General features: G+C 46.7%; 2 protein-coding genes across 2 annotated transcripts in view; both read right to left on the bottom strand.

Moving 5' to 3' along the window:
- The window catches only part of ACACB (acetyl-CoA carboxylase beta), a 157923-nt gene extending 148956 nt beyond the window's left edge, over window positions 1-8967 (bottom strand). Inside the window, exon 1 of the mRNA XM_030821335.1 lies at window positions 8901-8967. The gene's annotated coding sequence lies outside the window, so the exon portion shown is untranslated. The remainder of the gene's footprint in view (window positions 1-8900) is intronic.
- Window positions 8968-9376: 409 nt separating this feature from the next.
- On the bottom strand, window positions 9377-21708 carry UNG (uracil DNA glycosylase). The gene is made up of 6 exons (XM_030821334.1): window positions 21196-21708; window positions 20548-20643; window positions 17813-17910; window positions 16758-16846; window positions 16078-16256; window positions 9377-10537 (listed from the first exon to the last, which is right to left on the bottom strand). The coding sequence occupies exons 1-6, from the start codon at window positions 21505-21507 to the stop codon at window positions 10397-10399; spliced, it is 915 nt and encodes a 304-aa protein (XP_030677194.1). The 5' UTR covers window positions 21508-21708; the 3' UTR covers window positions 9377-10396.
- Window positions 21709-22080: the final 372 nt, after the last annotated feature.

Genomic DNA, 22080 nt, shown 5'->3' with positions numbered 1-22080 from the left:
AATTCCAGCACTTTGGGAGGCCTAGGTGGGCAGATCACTTGAGGTCAGGAGTTCGAGACCAGCATGGCCAACATGGTGAAACCCTGTTTCTACTAAAAATACAAAAATTAGCCGAGTGTGGTGATATGCGCCTGTGGTCCCAGATACTTGGGAGGCCAAGGCAGGAGAATCGCTTGAACCTGGGAGGTGGAGGTTGCAGTGAGCTGAGATCATGCCACCGCACCCCAGCCTGGGGAACAGAGCGAGACTACGTCTCAAAAAAATAAAAAAGAAAGCTGATGTTTGCTGAGCACCTACTACACAGAGTCTTATGCTATGCACTTAGTGTGTGTTATCTCTTTAAATGTTCACAAAAATGATAAGATGAGGCACAGAGAGAAAGTCTGTTGTTCAGAGTCACATCATTGAGTGGCAGGGCTGGGCCCCGGGTTGGGCCCTCCAGCTCCACGTGTGCACGTGTGTGGCACACGTGTGTGGGTGTGTTTTCTTCATCCCTTCCCCTACGCCCACCATTGCCTCACTCCAAGGCTGAGCTAGTGCAACAGCCTGTTAGCAGATCTCCCTGAATCAATTCTAGTTTCTCCCTGTTCAAATTAATCCAGAACCCTGGGAGACAGTGCTCTATTTACGCACACACACACACACACACACATGCACACACACACCCCTTGCGCCCTGCTCAAGAGCTCAAGCCTGTAAACCTCATCCACTCCATGGTCCTGCCTCCCAGGATCCTGTAAGGAGATGAGGAAGGCATGAAATGAAACGGTTCCAAGTTTTGCATGAGGTGGCTATGAATACCCATCCTGAAAGATGGTCCCCACCCTTGCCAAAAAATAACATTTCTAGGGCCAAATCCCAATGTCACATCTTGGAGAGTCCCACTGCATTTAGCACAGTAAAGTCTCTGAGAAGTCCTACTGCAAACCACAGGCAGCCAGGTGTTTCCCAAACTGATTGGCCCTGGAGGCCTGTTTCCACCTTGCATGGGCAGCTCTCCACATCAGAAGAGCGCCAAAAGCCTCACTATGTGTAGTTGTTTCCTGGGGCCCCAGCATGGGTCAGAGTGGCTAAGGTATGAGCCCAGAGAGCAGGACTTCTGGAGTACAGCAGACCTGGGTGGAGGCTTTGCCATTTGTTATCTGATTGGCCTGAGCCCATCATGGAAATTCTCTGAACCTTGGTTTCCTGGCCTGTGGAATGGAATAAATAAAATCTCCTTCCTAGGATTGTCCTTAAAATTATGTGAGATCCCATAATTATTATGAATACCTGGGGTATGCCTACTACTCAATAATCAATACCTTGGTTTCTCTGCTGTGCCCAGCCCGGATTCTCTGATACAAGGATCCCTGGATTGCTGGAATAAATGAACACGGTCTACCTAGAAAATCACCTTACTCTACGGTCATAAATTTACCATTATCATTGCAAACAGAGAGATCTATTAGGATAGGATGTGAAATGTGCATGCATTTTTCAGATCAAATGCAAGATTTCTAACTGTGTTTCCTGGTTTCCCTGGGTACAGGTGAACTCTACTTTGAAGTAAGAAGTCACTGAATCACAAATTCAGAGGAAGCATGAGAACAAGGTATTCCAGGCCGGGTGCAGTGGCTCATGCCCATAATCCCAGCACTTTGGGAGGCCAAGGTGAGCAGATCACTTGAGGTCAGGAGTTCGAGACCAGCCTGGCCAACATGGCAAAACCCCATCTCTACTAAAAATATAAAAATTAGCTGGACATGGTAGTGCTTGCCTGCAATCCCAGCTACTCGGGAGACTGAGACTGAGGAATTGCTTGAACCTGGGAGGCAGGGGTTGCAGTGAGCCAAGATTGTGCCATCGCACTCCAGCCTGGGTGACAGGATGAGACTCTGTCTCAAAAAAAAAAAAAGAACAAGGTCAAACTTTCTACTGGGATAAGACTTCAAGGAAACCTCCATTTCAAAAGATTAAAATGTTTATTTCCCCATGAAGATTGGGTATCTCATGTAATGTAATACTCAAATTTCTGTCTCAGACCTAAAGGTGTTGAAAGCATGAGCGAGTTTACACAACAGCCGAGCAGGAGCAAATAAAACTCTTAAGAGCTTCTGAAAGAAAGTTACCGATTAGAGATATTTTCATCTCTAAATCACATGAATTAGGATTGGCTGGGTCTTTACACTTAAAACTTGGAGAAGTCATAAAAAGAAATCTTGTAAAGAACTCCATGTCACTATTAGCAGAAACATGCAATTTATAAAATGATATCTTTGGCCGGGCATGGTGGCTCACGCCTGTAGTCCCAGCACTTTGGGAGGCCAAGGTGGGCGGATCACTTGAGGTTAGGAGATGGACACCATCCTGGCTAACACAGTGAAACCCCATCTCTACTAAAAATACCAAAAAAATCAGCTGGGCGTGGTGTTGGGTGCCTGTAGTCCCAGCTACTTGGGAGGCTGAGGCAGGAGAATGGCGTGAACCTGGGAGGCGGAGCTTGCAGTGAGCCGAGATTGCGCCACTGCCCCCAGCCTGGGTGACAGAGCGAGACTCCATCTCAAGTAATAATAATAATAATAATAATAATAATAATAATATCTTCACCTTTCAGTTTTTAAATTGCAAGTCCCATGTCTCAGGAATTCCCCAGTCCTGGGCAAATTGGGATGGTTGGTCACCCAACCTATATGGATGCCCATTGATATTAAAAAACAAAAGTAACCACAATAGACATGAGGGAGATAGTTGTGTATGGTGTGAGTGTACAGAATAAAAGGTCTAGGGGGTTTATACCAAAATGTGCACAGTGGCTACCTGGAGGAGGAGGGTTAGACACGAACAACAGAGCAAGGAGACTTTTGCACAGTGCTGAGTGACTTTTTAACTTGCATATTATTTTGCAATGCATTTTTTAAACATTTAAAGAAAGTCATGTCTTCCTAGGAATATAGGATATAGGACCACTACAAACGCTTTACTCTTAGTCTCCTTTTTTTCTTTTTTTTTTTTTTTTTTTTGAGACAGAGTCTTGCTCTGTCAGTCAGGCTGGAATGCAGTGGCGCAATTTTAGCTCACTGCAACCCCCACCTCCTGGGTTCAAGTGATTCTCCTGCCTCAGCCTCCCAAGTAGCTGGGATTACACGCGCCCATCACCACATCTGGCTACTTTTTATATGTTTAGTAGAGATGGGGTTTCGCCATGTTGGCCAGGCTGGTCTTGAACTCTTGACCTCAAGTGATCCACCCGTCTCTGCCTCCCAAAGTGCTAGGTGGCATGAGCCACCGTGCCTGGCCTTAGTCTGCTTAAAAAAAAAGAACAACCATTTGAGGAAACAGAAACAGAATATTATTCCTTAAGACAGTAGCAGCTTTGGAGGCAAAAAAACAAAAAACAGAATTGTTTATAAAAGGTTGTGGAACTTATATGGGAGCATGTCCAGGAATCCACACCACCAATTATAGAAACAAAGAAAGGCCCTTCTCTTTCATCTGCATTACATTTCGAGGTCTTCTGATCAGCTTCCTTCAAACACGACAGGAGTCGTTTTTCCCCTGGGGACCCCAAGTGCATGCCTTCAAACAGGGTCTGTTCTCACTATACATTGGGTTCGAATTTACCTGGAAGTTGGCAGAATGGTCCGGACCCCAGGGAGGGGCGAGCTGACTTACCACTTTATTCCTGCCGCTTTTCTCTTGCCATGTCCTCCCCACCGTGCATTCAGGGTTACATTTTCCAGGTTCCTTGTTTGCCGAGGGCCTGAATCTAAGCCTGCTAGCTGCTTACTCTGGGGACTGCAAATGTCACTTTTAGATTAACCGGTCCCTGCTGTTTAAAAATATCCCTGGGGCACTTAACCTTCAAAGCAGCAACAACCCAGGGCAAAGACGAGGAAGATCCCACGTCAAACCACTTGTGCAGCCCTGGCTACTCCTGGGAGAGTTCTGCTATCTGCCTTTTAATCCCGTAACTCGCTTTATTTCATAATTCTTAGCTATTGAAGCCACGAGGCATTTAAAATCCATGTTGTCATAAGCAGTAGGCAGAAAGTCATTTGGACCCTCTTGTGACACGCTGAAAATTAACTGCCTACAGGTGTTGGTCATTTGAGAAACAAGCCCCCAGTGAAAACCGTGAATGGGAAGGTGATCGCTATCAGGTCACCTGGCTTCTCTCCCCTGAAAAGATTTGGAGAAACTGTCTCGAATCACGCCACTTAATGGAATGTTTCCAATTTCTTGTGACTTGGGGTTAAAAGAAAAAAGCGGCTCCATTCCCACATTCTCATCCAGGGTTGACTGGCTCTTGCTAAGGTTGCGCAGAGAAGAAGAAATTCAGCACACACTGCAGTTACACAGTGTTCTGCAAAGTGGGGAGGGCTGGCATGTGGGACAAAGGTCGCCTCCAAGGCCCAACTGGAGCAGCCCAGCCAACTAGGCAGCAGGAAAGCGGAGATCACATAGGAGCACACTGTGCTCAGGCAACAGGGAAGGTGGAACAGCAGTTCAGTGGCCCCACTTCCTGCCAACAAGGATGGCCTTACTAAACAGCAAGTGGAGAAACTGGTGAGAGCGCTGAGCACGGGATCTGTGCAAAATGGTTTGTATGCAAATTGCTGCTGGGGCTGGTGCAGCCTGTTCACAGCTACTTTGTTTCTGGGCTTATTTTCCAATAAGGAACAGTCATTGAATATTGGACTTCTTGGGATTTTCTCCACTGGTTTGGAAGCATGTGCTCTGGAAACCTCAGCGTTACCAGCTGTAACCCCACAGCACCAGGTACATGTTACAGGAACCGGGGGTGAAGGAATGCAGGTCAAATGCCTGCTCAATGCCCGGCCCGTGTCATATGTTCTCTAGCCACAGTAGCCCTTGTGATGGCTCTTAGACTATTTATTAAGACAATGAAAGAGGTGACTCTCAAACAAATCTGTGTTTCCATGGAGAGCCATCTGTGATTCAAGGACATTTTTATAAAATTCCATTGAAAAAAATTCTTAGGCTTCTAACTTCATGACATGAAAAAGAAATTCTTTCCCAATGATTCCAAATAATCATGATCTAGGCAGGGTGTTGACAGTGGCAGGACTTTGAAATCAAGCTGATGTGGGTTTGAATCCTCCCTCCATTAGCTATGACTTTGAGCAAATGGCTGAGCTTCAGTGTCCTGATCAACTATTTCACCATATGGGTGAGAAAATGAAATGATTTATATTGAGCTTCTGGCACAGGGACTTGCTCATGACAAGCACTTAATATCTTTCTAATGAAATTCATTACTTTCAAAAAGACTAGACATACCCGCACATACAGATGAAGAACTCTGCAGTGATTCAGTTCTCCCTAGACACTATCTCTTTAAGACACAGGTATTTTCCAGAATATAATTGGAAGACTTGAAACCAAAGTTATTCATAAACTCTTTCCATCAAACACAAGAACGGTAATAGAAATATATTTCTTCAAACAGCTGTTTCAGAAAGCCATAGGTGTCAAGTTACATTTTTTGTTTTGTTTTGTTTTAGAAATAGGATCTTGCTCTGTTGCCCAGGCTGGATGGAGTGCAGTGGCATGATCATAGCTCACTGCAGCCTCGAACTCCGGGGCTCAAATGATCCTCCTGCCTCAGCTTCCCAAGTAGCTAGAACTACAGGCACACACCACCCCTGGCTAATTAAAAAAATATATATTTTTTAGAGACAAGGTCTCAATATGTTGCCTGGGTTGGTCTTGAACTCCTGGCCTAAAGCGATCTTCTTGCCTCGCTTCCTAAAGCACTGGGATTACAGGTGTGAGCCACTGTGCCTGGCCCAAAAAAAATTATTAAGTGATCACACGGTCTAACAAAACAAGGCACCTGGAAAGAAATCACCAGTCCTGCTGCAAACCAGACCCTCTGTGAGAATTCAGATGCCTTCCCCAACCAATTAAATCAGAATTTCCAGGGATGGGGTCTGGCTTTTGCATGTTTTAGTTTCTCTAGGCTGGAGGAGCACTAGCTTCTTGTTGGAAGGCTCCCTACCTTCCTCTCCCACACCCTTACCCCCAACATCATTAAGAGAGACAAAAAAAACATACTGTATACACAACTAACAAGCAGAGAACAAAAATTATTGATCTCCTGGTCTGCTCCACTCACCAATATTTATATTTCCAAGCATATTTCAAAAACTTAAAAATTGGTTCCCTAGCCTGGGTAACTTAGCAAGACCCCATTTCTATTAAAAACTTAGCCAGGTATGGTGGTGCATACCAGTGGTCCCAGCTGCTCAGGAGGCTGAGGCAGGAGGATCACCTGAACCCAGGAAGTTGAGGCCGCAGTGAGCCATGACTGAGTCACTGTACTCCATCCTAAGCCACAGAGTGAAACTCTATCTCAAAAAAAAGAAAAAAAAATTGGTTCCCATTGACTTAAACTACAAAGGAACTTCCTGTTGTCAGACCCAAATTACAGTGTCAGAAGGACTCTAAACAAGGAGGCCATCTCCAGCAGAGGAATGTTCTAGCTTTCCTCAGCTTGAGTCAGCACAAGTCAGCATGTGAGGTCTTTTCAAAGTAACCCAGAGCACCTCCCTGCAACATGTTTTTCCTTGTAAATCTTGAAGGTTTGGCAAGGATGAAAAGCCAACACCACCCTCATATGCCAAAAAGTTTGCTTCTCCACCAAACATCTCTGCTAAGACTTTTATATGAGAAGCAAACTGAAGCAGAAAGTGAATTTGAACAGAGAGATATATTATCTAATAATGCAAGCATACTAGCAACATGCTAAAGTCTATCTTTAAAAAATGCAAACAATTTACAGTCCCTGACTTTGCCCTGCTGGACGTAGATCAAAAGCAGGCAGTGACTTTCACACAATTAATTATTTTATAACTGGACGTTTCCAGTAAAACATTTGCTAATAACTGACTTCCTTGTGTTACCAATTCCAAAAGCTTTCAGAGATCTCCCTAACTCACCTGAAAAGGGAGGAAACAGGAATCGTTAGGCCAGGTTCTCAGAAGCCTCCCAAACCTTGCCACGTGGAACCTTCTGGCTCCACATCCAGCATGTGGGTCCTGCCTTTGCAGAGGCAGGCTCCTCAGTGTTGAATGCTCTTGTTCCTCTTTGTGGCCTGGAAAGTTCAATATCCACTCAGACATTCCCTCCACTGGGAAATTTCTTCTTTCCTCGGCTGACCCAGCCATTGCTGCCTTTTTGTTCCCACCGCACTGACAGTGAGTACACACAGGGGTCTGCAGACTGTGGCTCCAGATGCCTGTGTTCCAATAGCTCCCAAGCTAGGAGTGGTTTTTACATTCGTTAAATGCTTAGGAAAAAAAAAAAAAGATTTCGTGACACATGAAAATCATATTAAATACAAATTTCAGTGTCCATAAAGTTTTATTGGAACACAGCCTCGCCCGTTCCTGTACATTTTGCCCACAGCCACTTTCTCTGCAGTGAGTTGTTGAGCAGTTCCCACGGAGAACGGGTAACTGCAAACCCTCAAATATTTACCATCTGACCCTTCACAGAAAGTTTGCCAACCCCTGACCTAAAAGGCTAAGACTGCCTTTTATGCATCTTTGCATACTGAGTGCAGGAATATAGCAGACTTGACACATGAAAAAAGCAACTATCACATAGCTAAGAGCTCATCAAAATTAGTTGCCTGGTTGGTTTTTTTTTGAGACGGAGTTTCGCTCTTGTGCTCTTGTTGCCCAGTCTGGAGCGCAATGGCGCGATCTCCCGGGTTCAAGCGATTCTTCTGCGTCAGCCTCCCAAGTAGCTGGGATTACAGGCATGTGCCACCACGCCCGGCTAATTTTGTATTTTTAGTAGAGACGGGGTTTGGGTTTCTCCATGTTGGTCAGGCTGCTCTTGAACTCCTGACCTCAGGTGATCTGCCCGCCTCAGCCTCCCAAAGTGCTGGGATTACAAGCGTGAGTCACCACACCTGGCTGCGTTGCCTAGTTTCTAAAGAATCAGTAATTAAATTTTTGGAGGGTCATGGACCCAGAAGCTGTTCTGTGTTCTGTTTGAAGTGTCACCACATGACTAAAGTTCAACATTTATACATATATATTGAATATACATACATATATATTGAATATATACATATATAGATATACATACACATATATTGAATATATATACATACATTGATATACATATTGAACATATATATATTCAAGATACATATATTGAACTTATATATATTCAATATACATATATTGAACTTTTGTATATATTATATAGAAATGTATGTATATATATTTAAAACCCAAATAATTGTGTTTTGAATTATTCCTGGAAACTTGGAGCTCACTGCTCCCCCTACCGGCAGCGCTGCACCGGGAGAGAGAGAAGTGTGAAAAGCTAACTGGTGTAGAACAATTATCCTTTCACTTCTCCCTTGGCTAAGGGAGTCCACTGTTGTTTAGAGGAAGATCCCAAAGTTATCAGAGGGCAAATCGACAATGCATCCTCCTCCCGTGAAAGCCGGCTTACTCACCACAAAATGTAGAATGATAAACCCTTCCCTACACAGATAAGGAAAGGAAGCAGTATTTTCAAGCAAAACTCTGGTCTCCCTCCCTGCCCTTTTAAGTAATCCATTTGCTAGTCTCGAGGTTCTGGCTGGATGCATTCTTTCTTGCCCATTTAGTTAAAAGCTTCTCTACTAAAAGTACAAAAATTAGCCGGGCGTGGTAGTGCATGCTTGTAATCCCAGCTACTTGGGAGGCTGAGGTGGGAGGATTGCTTGACCCCCCAGAGGCAGAGGTTGCAGTGAGCCGAGATCGCGCCACTGTACTCCAGCCCGAGCGAGAGTGAGACCCCCTCTTAAAAAAGAGAAAAAAAAAAAACACAATTGTGGCTTCTTTCTTCGGACACTGGGGGATCCCACAGATCATCCTGACAGCCCCCACTACCTGAGCCTGGGCTGCGGGCCAGTGCGTCATCAGGGAGTCTTCCTGGAGCCCTGGCCGCACTTCCGAGTTCCAGATGTCTCGGAGTCTAGAAACACGGGCTGAGGGGGGGATGTAGGAGGCTCCCATCGAACGTCACAGGGCTTGGCAGAACGTAGCCACGACGGGCACGCCATGTTCCCCGAAGAAATGCTTTCCTCAGGCCGTCAGTTACCCCTCTGGGGTCTCGGCTGCCAGCCGGTGCTCCACGGTGCTCGGAGTTGGGGCGCTGCTCCAGGCCGGCGGTTGGGCCCAGCGCTCACCGCAGCCAGGGGAGGGTTGGGTCGCTCCACTGAGCGGCAGGGCGGGGAGGAGGGGCAAGGGCGGCCCCTCCTGCAGACAATGGTTGCTATGGGGACCCTGGGAGGCGCCAAGGGCAAGGGCAGCCCAAGGACGTCCATAGATGCCCCCGCCTGGACGCACAAAGGACACTTGCACAAAACAGACTTTTATTAACAAACCTCGCGTAGGGCCAACTCTAACCCGACTAACAGCAAAAACAGCATTGCTAACAAGATCAAGGATGGAGGTGCAGACCCAGTAAAGACTGTCTCTTAAAAAAAGGATTGGGAAAATATATATATCTGCATGAGTACTTTTTAAAAAACTAAAACTTTCCAGTGTTGCAGAAAAAAATATCCCAAAGTGATTTCAGTCGGCTAAAAAAAACAGCACTTGGCAGTCTGTGCTGCCTTAAAAACCCCAACTGGAGATAACCCTAGGAGAAAATCACCCCTACCCCATAAAGACAAAATTCCCTTTTCTCCTCTTCCTTGTTCAAATTCCACTGCTTATTCCAACCAACACCCAAGGAATAACAAGACCCAGCTTACTTCTCTCAGTCCCTTATCTGATAAGGCTCACAGCAATCTTAACCTCTACTACAATCAGGAAATTGAGCCCTAATTTCTGGGCCAGATTCTGGAAAGTTGCAAAACATCCTTATGCTGTGAGGGGCCTGAGGACTCCTTCAAAGATCAAGGGGGCAGTGGAACTGGCAGAGACTGGCATGCCTTCCCTGCAGGGCTGAGACAAGGTGACCTTTCTAAGCAAAAACACCCCAACACGTGTCACTGAAAGTCTAACCAGGCAAAACCAAGGAGCAGCAGGCGCCAAACTAGGGCTGTGCCTAAAAGGTGCACATCTCCCCCGTTTTGCCATAAGGGCAAGGGAGATAAAGAGAGCCAACTGAGTATTTGACCTCATCTGTCTTCTGAGAAGTCTGCGTATTTTAGGCCGAAGCCATGTTGCAGAGAAAGACATTTGGTCAAAGGGTAGCCTTTGTTGTTTGTGGTTGGATACAGTTGCCATTCCTGGACAGCCTGGTTCGTGGCTGCTTTCTGGAAGCTTTTCCCCCTTACGCAGAGTACTTAAGAATTAATAGGAAAAATTTCAGTGGAACTTCCTAACTGACAAATATGTCAACAGCAGATTCTCAAAGGCCACCCCTCAGCTGATGATCACAGCTCCTTCCAGTCGATGGGCTTCTTGCCAGACTTCTGCAGCAGCTCATTGGTCTTTGAAAAGTGTTTACATCCAAAGAACCCTCTATACACTGACAAAGGGGAAGGATGAGCCGTCTGTAGTACATGGTGCCGCTTCTGAAAGAGATCAAGAATAAAAGGTGACAGATTTGGGACTTTTTTAAAAAATTTTTTTTTTTTTGAGACGGAGTCTTGCTCTGTCCCCAGGCTGGAGTGCAGTGGCGTGATCTCGACTCACTGCAACCTCTGCCTCCCAGGTTCAAGCGATTCTCCTGCCTCAGCCTCCCAAGTAGCTGGGACTACAGGCGCATGCCACCATGCCCAGCTAATTTTTGTATTTTTAGTAGAGATGGGGTTTCACCATATCGGCCAGGATGGTCTCGATCTCTTGACCTTGTGATCCGCTCGACTTGGCCTCCCAAAGTGCTGGGATTACAGGCGTGAGCCACTATGCCTGCCGGGACTTTTTTTTTTTTTTTTTAAGGAAGGACTGTGGCTGTTGCACTTTAAGACCCTGTGCAATTCCCCTTTGCCCTCTAAATTCTCTCCCTTCCAAAGTGGAGCATTCAGCATTTGCATTAGAACATTAGTCTGTTTGTTGAGCAACTACCTACCTTTGCTAGGCTCTGAGATGCAAAGAGGACCACCCTCTGCCTTCAAATTGGCAATTATCTATGCAATTTTCAAGTGCCCCTACCGTACAGCCAGCAATTTCCACTGCTAAGACTGTATTTGCTAAAGGACACCATGATGCATACACACACAGATAAACTCCTCAACCTATTAATACAATGGATGGGGTTAACATCTTGGAAAACCCATCCTAAGTAGAAAATATCCTAAGTTGAAGATATATTTATGACATATAACCTGCTGAACATCATAGCTTAACCTACCCTACCTTAAACATGCTCAGAACACCTACATTAGCCTAAAGTTGGGCAAAACAAAGCTTTTACAATGAAGTGTTTAGTACCTCATGTAACTCACTGAACACCGTACTGAAAGTGAAAAACAGAATGGGGCCAGTCCCGGTGGCTTACACCTGTAATCCCAGTGCTTTGGGAGGCCAAGGTAGGAGGACTGCATGGGACCAGGAGTTTACCACCAACTGAGGCAACATAGCGAGACCTCATCTCTACAAAAAAATTCAAAAGTTAGCCAAGTGTGATGGCATGCACCTGTAGTCCTAGCTACACAGGAGACTGAGGTGGGAGGATCACTTGAGCCCAGGAGTTCGAGGCTGCAAAAAGCTATAATCATGCCACTGCCCTCCAGCCTGGGTGACAGAGCAAGATCTTTTTTTTAAAATTTTTTATTTTTTGAGATGGGGTCTTACTCTGTCACCCAGGCTAGAGTGTAGTGGCATGATTGTGGCCCACTGTAGCCTCCACCTCCCAGGCTCAAGTGACTCTCCCACCTCAGCCTCCTGAGTACCTGGGACCACAGGTGCATGCCACACCAGGCTAATTTTTTGTGTTTTTTAGAGACAAGGTCTCACTATGTTGCCCAGGCTGTTCTCAAACCCCTGAGCTCAAATGATCCGCCACCTTGGCCTCTCAAAGTGTTGGGATTACAGGCGTGAGCCACTGCTCCCAGCCAAAAGACCTTGTCTCTTAAAGAAAGAAAAAACAACAACGTGCGAGTGCTCAAAGTATGGTTATACACCATCGTAAAGTTGAAAAAAATCAAGTCAAACTTCATAAGCCAGGGACCAGTTGTACCTACACAAATAGGAACATATAAAGGGACTCACCGACACACTGCTTATGTCAGCTAAAACCTAGTATACAATTCAGTGTTATAGAACTGGCTAAACGTATTTTTCTAAAGTTCTTACAATGTAACACCACATAACTCCTAGAAAAACATGCAAAAGATAAATGAGATGACCTCCAAAATTTATCAAGTGAACAAAATGCAAAATAATTTCATTTTTAAAAAACTTTAGAAAAATACCCAAGATACTGTCTTTAGTAGTTCCTTTTAGAGAAAGAAACAGTGGAAGCCATTTACTTTCCATTTTGTGCCTTATCAAGCCAGTGCACTCCAGCCTGGGTGACGAGCTAGACCCCGTCTCAAAAGAAAAAAAGCAATAGTCATACGTCACCTAATGACGAGGATGCATTTTGAGAAGTGTGTTGTTAGGCAATTTCACTGCTATCTGTACACCATAGGGGATCTTTACACAAACCCAAATGGGATAACCTACCACTACACACCTAGGCTATATAGTATAGCTTATTGCTCCTGGTCTACAAACCTGTGCAGCATGTTCCTACTGTACTGAATACTGTAGGCAACTGTGACACAATGGTAGGCATTTGTGTTATCTAAACATAGAAAAGATGCAGTAAAAATATTATATATATATGGTTTTTTTTTGAGATAGAGTCTCACTCTGTTGCCAGGCTGGAGTGCAGTTGCATGATCTCAGCTAACTGCAACCTCCGCCTCCCGGGTTCAAGCAATTCTCCTGCCTCAGCCTCCCAAGTAGCTGGGACTACAGGCACACGCCGCCACGCCTGGCTAATTTTTTGTATTTTAGTAGAGACAGGGTTTCACCATGTTGCCCAGGCTGGTCTCAAACTCCTGAGCTCAGACAATCCACTCGCCTCAGCCTCCCAAAGTGCTGGGATAACAGGCATGCCACCACACCCAGCCACAATATTATAATCTTATGGGACCATCATCATATATGCAGTTTATGACTGAAACACCATTATGTGGCAAATGACTACTTTGATTTTTTAAAAATATCAACTATAGTTAACAGGGAGATATAGACCATTTTTGTTTTCCTCTTCTTTCTGTATATAAAAACTAACAACAAATCACTGTTTCTCAAAACACTCCTGCCTTCAAGGGGCTCAGTCCAGGAGGGGTGATGAGGGGTGATGACTAAAGCCAGGCAATCCAGTGTGGTTAAGAGCACAGAGCCCGGAGCCAGACTGCCCGGGGTCAAGGCCTCTAACACTCAGTAGCTGTACCACAGGGAAGTTGCTGCAACTCTAAGCTGCTTCAGTTTTCATCTGTAGACTGGGAATAACAATAGCGTCCAGCTTATGAAGTTACTGTGACCAATCAAATGAGGATCACAGGTGCTGAGTGTGATAAGAAGTCACGCACACCAAATGCTGAACACACACGCAAGCAGCAGAGGCCCCTGTAAATGTCAGCCCTGCAGAGCTCTAAAGAATCCCAGAAGAAAATGACCTCCACACTGTAGGCAGAGCAAGCAGGATATGCAAAGGCAGGCAAGTGGGGCACCGTGAAAAAGTAAAGGGGAATGGGTCAGCCTAGGGATCGGAGTGCAAAGAGGGACAGAGTTAAGTCTGGGAGGCCGATTGGGGGCCACCCTCCTACCCTCGTGAAATCAGACCTTCAGCCTAAGGCAAGGCCTTCCAGGGAGAAAGCATCAGAATCCTCCAGGCAAGATCAGATGAGGGCCTGAATGAAGGCAAAGGTGGTCAGGCAGGGATAGATTTGGAGGGGGAAGAAAGAACACAGATATGAATGAATGACTGCATATGGGAAGGGGGAAAAAAGGACAGAAGAGGGGAGAAAGAGAGGTAGGCAGGTGTCAGTAATAGAATCAGATCTGCCTGGACAACTGGGCAGATGATGGTGCTTTTTGCTGCTAGGGAGTGCAGAGGATCAAGTTTAGTGAAGCATGGATGAGAAAAGGAGAAACTTCGTTTGGAAAATGTTGAATTTGGCATGTTTATGGGGCAGTAGTAAGAAGGCACTCTATAGATCAGGAGAGCCACTGGGCTGGAGATATGCAATTTGGCTTTAATGACCAAGCTACTTTAACAACTTTACCTTCAGACCAAACCATGATTAAAGATTACCAATATACTGCGGAAGAGCAACACTGGCCATAAACCTCCCCTAAGGGATAGAGATCAGCAATTACTCTCACACACACTTCTTACATACCTAGATCATCACATCTTAGCAGTTCATATCAGTCAGATCTTAGGTCACTCATACAGGTGTATGTCTACCTCAAAGCCTTTCTGAGAGTTACGTAAGATTCTGCATGCAAAGTACTCAACCTGGTTGGGTGCGGTGGCTCACATCTGTAATCCCAGCACTTTGGGAGACCAAGATGGGAGGATCGCTTGAGGTCAGGAGATCGAGACCAGCCTTGTCAACATGGTGAAACCCAGTCTCTACTAAAAATAAAAAATATTAGCTGGGTGTGGTGGCAGGCAACTGTAATCCTAGCTACTCGGGAGGCTGAGGCAGGAGAAGGGCTTGAACCCAGGAGGCGGAGGTTGCAGTGAGCCGAGATCATGCCACTGCACTCCAGCCTGGGCGACAGAGAAAGACTCCGTCTCAAAAAACAAAAGTGCTCAACCTAGTACCCACACAAGGTAGGGGTTGAACATATGTGCGCATTTCTGATAACCCTGTTACCTCCTGCTGATACACCAAAAACTACTGTCAGGTTACCTCTGCTAAGCCCTTGCCTTTGATTATTGAAGCATTTACTCCATAATTTCTCCCCCACCCAATGTCTCTCCCATTTGCCAGGGATGAACACACCCCTGGCTCGTCTCCTTCCCACCCCCTCTCTCTCCCTCCTCCACTCTGCGGCTGTCCATCAAGCCTTCATCTCTAGTCCATCACGGTTCTCCTGGAGAAAGATGACGGTGACTCATGCCTGAGGGGCAGCAGTGGCGAATGAGAAGCAGTAGACTGGGGTGTTTTGGGATGCAGAGTTGATGGGATTTACTGATGGAATGGAGGATTCAAGGATGACTTTTAGGTCTCTGATTTCCACAACCAGGTGTAGAAGTGCTTCAGTAAGTGAAGGGGAAGAAGGGAGGTAGCAGATAGGGGGAAGATGCAGGGAGGGGAGCCACTGGTTTGGTCGTGTTGGGTATCTGCAATTAGACCTTGGGGTTAATAATGATCACTGATAGGCAGGGTATGGTGGCTCATGCCTGTAATCCTAGCACTTTGGAGGCTGAGGAGGACAGATCACTTGAGGTCAGGAGTTCAAAACCAGCCTGGCCAACACTGTGAAACCCCATCTCTACTAAAAAATACAAAAAAATTAGCTGGGTGTGGTGGTGGGCGCCTATAATCCCAGCTACTCGGGAGGCTGAGGAAGAATCACTTAAACCCAGGAGGCGGAGGTTGCAGTGCGCCAAAATCGCACCACTGCACTCCAGCCTGGGTGACAGAGCGAGACTCCATCTTAAAAAAAAAACCCCAGAAACAAAACAATAATGATCACTGATAGTATTTTCATGGGCAAGTTAAATTCGTGATTGAGTAGAATTCTTTGTGTTTTCTATATGCTCCCAAATTTCTTGGAAGCCAGAAACATGCCTCATCCATCACTTGTTAAGTGAATGGTACCCAGGGACTTGTATCTTGTAGACACCAAGTTCATGCCTACAGCACCAACTGCATTCAGTCACAAGTTGGCCAGTTGCTTTCCTCATACACAACTCATCACTCCTATAATTTGTCCAAATTCTTCTCAGTTTTCAATGGGAAACCCTTATAACACACCTAAGGGAAAATAAAAGTTATTTTATAACATGGATTTTCCAGGACCAAACACAGCAGGGACCCCTAGAATTCTTTACATTGTTTTTATAGTGTTAAAAAAAAAAAAGAAAGAAAACAAAACATACCCTATCAATGGCACTGCCCTTCTTCTGAGCATAAGAGCCCCAGAGCAAGAAAACAAGGCCATTCGAGTTCTGATTTAGCCAGGACACAACTGCATCAGTGAATTGCTCCCAGCCTCGCTCCTTATGAGAGTTGGCTTGATGGGCCCGAACCGTGAGGACAGCGTTGAGTAGGAGAACACCTACACACGAGAGAAACAGGTTAAATGTAGGCTCAGGCAAATCAGCCCAATATCCAGCAACAGGAGCTAAATCCATGATGAAACCAGTGCTTGATGGGATCCAGTGTAGTAAGCTGTGCTTCCCTGTTGCAGCCGGCATAATGGCAGCAGCCATTACCATCAACAATGGAGCCGGGGCCGGGCGTGGTGGCTTATGCCTGTAATCCCAGCACTTTGGGAGGCTGAGGTGGGTGGATCACGAGGTCAGGAGTTCAAGACCAGCCTGGCCAACATGGTGAAACCCTGTCTCTACTAAAAATACATTAAAAAATTAGCCAGGTATGGTGGCTTATGCCTGTGGTCCCAGCTACTTGGGAGGCTGAGGCGCGAGAATCGCCTGAACCTGGGAGGCAGAGGTTGCAGTAAGCTGAGATCGCACCACTGCACTCTAGCCTGGGCAACACAGTGAGACTCAGTCTCAAAAAAAAAAAAAAAAAAAAAATCTAGCAGTGGCTGGCTTACCTTGCTTGGCCCACCCAGATAAATCTCCATGGCCAGGATGAACAAAACCCTCTATGTCTGTAGACAGCTCTTTATAAATGTTCTCCAAACTGAAAGCAAGCCACAAGAAAAACAAAAAACAGAATGTTAAGCATAATTTTGAAAGCTCAGTAACATCTAAGACATATTTGAAAAGGTTAGAGGTTATAGCCAGCCCTTGGAAGGGACACTGGCACATATGGCACTGTCGTAATGAGATCAACACTGCCAGTCCTCCTTCTAACAGGTGACTCTGCCAAAGACCTTTACTTTAGTCTGTGCTTGGATTTAACAGCACTCTGGAAAACCTAAGTAAATCAACCCAGCAGTTATAACCCAGACCCCCACTGCTGCTCAGGGACAGTTTTCTGTCCTTAGCATATTTATGTATATTATACACCAAATCCTCCAAAAGCAGTGGTTCTTTTTTTTTGAGTCTTGCTGTGTCGCCCAGGCTAGAGTGCAGTAGCAGGATCTCGGCTCACTGCAACCTCCGCCTCTCAGGATCCAGCGATTCTCCTGCCTCAGCCTCCTGACTAGCTGGGATTACAGGCACCCGCCACCGCACCTGGCTAATTTTTGTATTTTTAGTAGAGACGGGGTTTCACCATCTTGGCCAGGCTGGTCTTGAACTCCTGACCTCGTGATCCACCCGCCTCAGCCTCCCAAAGTGCTAGGATTACAAGCGTGAGCCACCGCGCCTGGCCCAAAGCAGTGGTTCTTAATCAGGGGTGATTTTACCCCCCACGGGACTTTTGGCAATGTCTGCACATTTTTCATTATCACGAGCTGGGGGTTGCTCCTGGCTTCCAGTGGTAGAGGCCAGGGATATGGCACAATATCCTGCAATAGCACAGGACTCCTCTCCTCCTCCACAACAAAGAATGACTCAGCTCCAAATGTCAATGGTGCTGAGGCTGAGAAATCCTCCTCCGAGGCTAGTGAACAGTGCCCCAGATAGTCCCACTTACAATAAGCTAAGTACACATCTGAAAGGAATCACGTCTGGACTGCAGTCACCTGTAAAGCAACTGTACCTGGGGGGAGGCGGAACAGGCCTTTGAACACTAAAGCAGAGCCCGTGAGCTTGATTAGGTCCATGATATGGATCCTGTCCCAGGACGACAACCTTCACCTGTGAACCACCAGGGGTCAGGAATTAAACAATGTAATGTAATGTAAGCAGCACAGACCCTGCCTCAAACAAACATAAACAAAATAAATAAAACACTTCTATGGCATAGATTGCTAATAGCAGAGTTGCTGGTCAAAGGCTAAGCGTATTTTAAACTTGTAAAGATATGTACCTAGCTGCTTTTTTAATTTTTTGAGACAGGGTTTTGCTCTGTTGCTCAGGCTGAAGTGCAGTGGTGCCATCACAGCTCATGGCAGCCTCGCCCTCCTGGGCTCAAGTGGTCCTCCGACCTGAGCCTCCAGAGTAGGTGGGCCAACAAGAGCGCACCACTATGCCCACCTAATTTTTTTTTTTTTACTTTTTGTAGAGACAGGGCCTCCCTTATGTTGCTGAGGCTGGTCTCAAACTCCTGAGATCAAGGGATCCTCCCTCCTTGGCCTCCCAAAATGCTGGGATTACAGGCATGAGCCACTGTGCTAGCCCCCAGTTACTTTTCAATGAATTAAAGCAATTCAGGGCCGGGCGCGGTGGCTCACGCCTGTAATCCCAGCAGGCCTGTAATCCCAGCACTTTGGGAGGCCGAGGCAGGCAGATCACGAGGTCAAGATATCAAAACCATCTGGCCAACATGGTGAAACCCCATCTGTATTAAAAATACAAAAATGAGCTGGGTGTGGTGGCGTGAACCTGTAGTCCCAGCTACTTGGGAGGCTGAGGCAGGAGAATCGCTTGAACCCAGGGGGTGGAGGTTGCAGTGAGCCGAGATTGTGCCACTGCACTCCGTCTCAAAAAAAAAAAAAAAAAAAAAAAGCAATTCAGATTTCCCACCAGCAGCATATGAGGGTGTCTGCTCCCCTATATCCTCTAACAGGTGGAGCCAGAAGAGAATGAGGTCAGATCAAAAGGGCTATGGGAGTAGGTGGCAAGAGACAATGAAATGAAATGACGTTCCTGTCACGGGAGGTGTTAAAACACAGGCCGCCTCGTCCTTTCCATCCAGGGCCCACCCACCCAGTCTTCATTCTCAAGCTTCTGCCCATTGCATTCTTAGAATCTTCTGCCACAGCTGAGGTACTCTATCCTTCAGAATCCAGCTCCAGATGTTCCATGACCAGGAGGCTTTTGGGGACCTCTTGTCCTTCCCCTTGGTGTTTACACCATGCCAACATATTCTCTTGTGAAACAACTCTCCCAATGCTGGTCTGTCAAGAAGCCCTGCTGGCCCATCTGATCCTCATAGGTTTGAAACTGGTTTTTGAGCATTCCCTCAAAATATTCCCTTAAGTATTCCCTGTTTATACTGATCACTGGTATTCAGAATAGGGCATTCAAACAAGAAGCAAACTAGTATTGATCTTAATAGGATTTAATTTAGCTTCAAAACCAAAGAGCTAGATTCTAAATTCTTACTCTAAAATTAAGCTTACAAGATTTTCTAAGTATTAGGTGTGGCTGCCTTATCAAGATGATTTATTCACCTATTTCACTTCTATGTCATTTCACAGATATTCATTAAATCACAAGATTCTTGCCCCAGTTTACAAAATAGGGGAGGAAAACGGGTAAGAAACCTAAAAGTCCAGTGTCAGCAGGTGCTAAATGCATCGTAGCGACTCAGAGGAAAACTGGATCAGAGAGGTGGCAGGCAACAGACTTCAAGGAGGTGCCACAGAGGCATCTACTTGATTTTTAAGAGACAGAAGTGGGGAGGGGTTTGCCACACTGTCCAACTCTGGAGTGGGAGAGTGGGAGGTGGAGGTAAGGCTGAGAGGTAGGATGTGGCCCTATTTAAAGAGGGTTGCTCTGCTTTCATAGTTCAACAGTGAGAAGCCACGGTTTTTTGTTTTTGTTTTGAGACAGGGTCTGGCTCTGTCGCCTAGGCTGGAGTGCAGTGGTGTGATCGCAGCTTACTGCAACCTCTGCCCCCTGGGCTCATGCGATTCTCCCACCTCAGCCTCCCAAGTAGCTGGAATTACAGGCGAGCACCACAATGCCTGGCTAATTTTTGTATTTTAGGAGAGACCAGGTTTCACCGGCCAGGCTGGTCTTGAACTCCTGACCTCAAATGATCCTCCCACTTTGGCCTCCAAAATGCTGGGATTATAGGCATGAGCCACTGTGCCCAGCCCCACGAACTTTTGAACAGAAGATGGATGAGAGCCGCCAACCAGCAACTGTTACACAAGACAAACTAAAGCAAAGGGATCTGATAACAGAACCACAAAACTGTTCAGGCCAGAAGTCAAGAGCTTGAAAGTGCTAACTATAAGGCAGTGTGGTCAGGTCAAGGTGGGGTTGACTGTAACAAGCTGCAAAAGATTTACTGCTTTATGTGTCAGTTTGAACTTCACCACCACCATAATATCTAACACTGCGGGAGGTTAGTTTCAGGATTTAAAAAAAATACAAGAAATAAGAGCACAGGATGTACATAGTTTTCCTTTTTGCCGCATAAATACCATGTGGTAAACATTAAAAAGAGTAAATACAGGCTGAAATACAGTCAGCCAAACCTCGGGATTTCAGTGTTTTATTTACTACTGAATGATGGACTGTGGCTTAACTCCAGTGTCCCTAATTTACAAATACTATTTGACTCCTTCTCCCCAGTAAAAATTATCAACAAGTTGTACTTACATCTCTTATGTCACACATCTGGGTCCAGGTGAAGACTTGGTGTGGGGGTGGATAAACAGTGTAATGCTTTCTTTCTTCTGCAACAAATCCCATTAGCTGATTTAAAGATAAACGACTTAAAATCAGATTCTCATTGGAAACCATAAGAATTCAATAAGAAAGCTTCTAGTGCAAGCAAGTTATTTGGAACATCATTAGTTCTTTGTCATGTTTTATGTCCAAATTCTTTTAAAAAACAACAAACAAAAACAGTGCCTGCCCCCTACCTAAGTGGTTCAATCAGGTCAATTCCCTGCCTCTTTCTCTGGGCTGGGTCCTGACAGTGCCACTCCTACTGGCTTTTTAAAGCTCAATCCAGGTTTCATTCAGGATAGTTGGTGGTTTTACTACGCCAGCCTTTCCTGGACAATAGACTATGTGACTTAAATGAATCCATGATATCATCTCACAGGTCGTTAACAACTTTAACCAATATAAAGCTGCAGACTGAAACATCATGGCTTTCTTTTACCCGCTTTGTGAGTAAAGGACGTTGAAGGGGGTACAACCTAAGCCTACGGAAACATGAACTTGGCCGGCTACACTAACAAGACAAAGGGCCGGCACTCTCCACATTTACCCTTATGGAAGGTGCATTTCTATATTTACCTTGATAAAATACGGTTTCCCGAACTCCCCGCTGAGGTGCTTCTTCCAGCTCTCTCCAAAGCCCACGGGCACGTTGCGGGCCGCGAGTCTGAGCAGGGCCGCGGCCTTGTTCCTCTGGATCCGGTCCAACTGCTCAGCACTCAGCGGCGAGGAGGGCGGCGTCCCGGGCTCCTCCTGCCCGGCCGGGGCCTTCTTGGCTGGGATGGCCTGCAAGGGGTCCCCGCAGAGGCGGCTCAAGAGCTGCAGCGGCCCCTTCCCAGGCGTCCGCAGCTTACGGCCCAACCCCCACGGCCCAAGGCAGAAGACGCCCATTTGTGGAACAGGTCCCAGCAAAAGAGCACAACAAGAGCCCAGGGCTGGGCCCGGTCTGGGAATTAGGTTCTAAACTGGAGCGGGGAGAGAAGCTGGGAGGCGCCCCGTGGCTTCCAGAGGAGCGTCGCGGGAACTGGGACCCTGCACCAAGGTGCCCCGCCCCCGCCAGACCCGCCCCGCCGCGTCCCCACGTGGCCTTTTCGCGGCAAAAAAAAAACCTCCCTCTGGGTCCCGCCCCCTCTCCCCTCTGATTGGACAGCGCACCGAGCCAGGCGGGACTGCGGCGCGCGGATTGGCGCCATGGGCCCCGAGGCGCATCCCCATTGGCTGGCCCTTCAGCATGGCGGCCCATGGGGGACAGCGGCGGCTATTTTGAACACGTGGAGGCTATTTGGAAAGCGGGACCCGGGTTTACCGAGTCAGAGGCGCGCTCCTGCACGCCCTCAGTCAGGCAGGGCCCACCGCCTTCCTCCCCCTTCACCCCATAGCCCCGGCCCCACGCCGCGCCTCACCGCTGCATCTCCGCTTTCCTCAGGCACCCCCTCCGCGCCGGTCCCCAGGACGGCCGGCTCG

This window comes from Nomascus leucogenys, chromosome 10, assembly GCF_006542625.1.
Source record: "Nomascus leucogenys isolate Asia chromosome 10, Asia_NLE_v1, whole genome shotgun sequence".
Taxonomy (NCBI): domain Eukaryota; kingdom Metazoa; phylum Chordata; class Mammalia; order Primates; family Hylobatidae; genus Nomascus; species Nomascus leucogenys.
Note: the sequence above shows the minus strand (reverse complement) of the source record. Positions and strands in the feature narration are given on the sequence as shown.

What these genes read in the sequence shown, in the direction of transcription:
- UNG (XM_030821334.1), bottom strand. Translation starts at nt 21,507, where the DNA reads ATGGGCGTCTTCTGCCTTGGGCCGTGGGGGTTGGGCCGTAAGCTGCGG. An exon ending in GGAAACCGTATTTTATCAAG is followed by an intron (nt 20,644 to 21,195) that starts GTAAATATAGAA and finishes TCTTTAAATCAG; the next exon opens with CTAATGGGATTTGTTGCAGA. An exon ending in CCTGTTCCGCCTCCCCCCAG is followed by an intron (nt 16,847 to 17,812) that starts GTACAGTTGCTT and finishes GCTTGCTTTCAG; the next exon opens with TTTGGAGAACATTTATAAAG.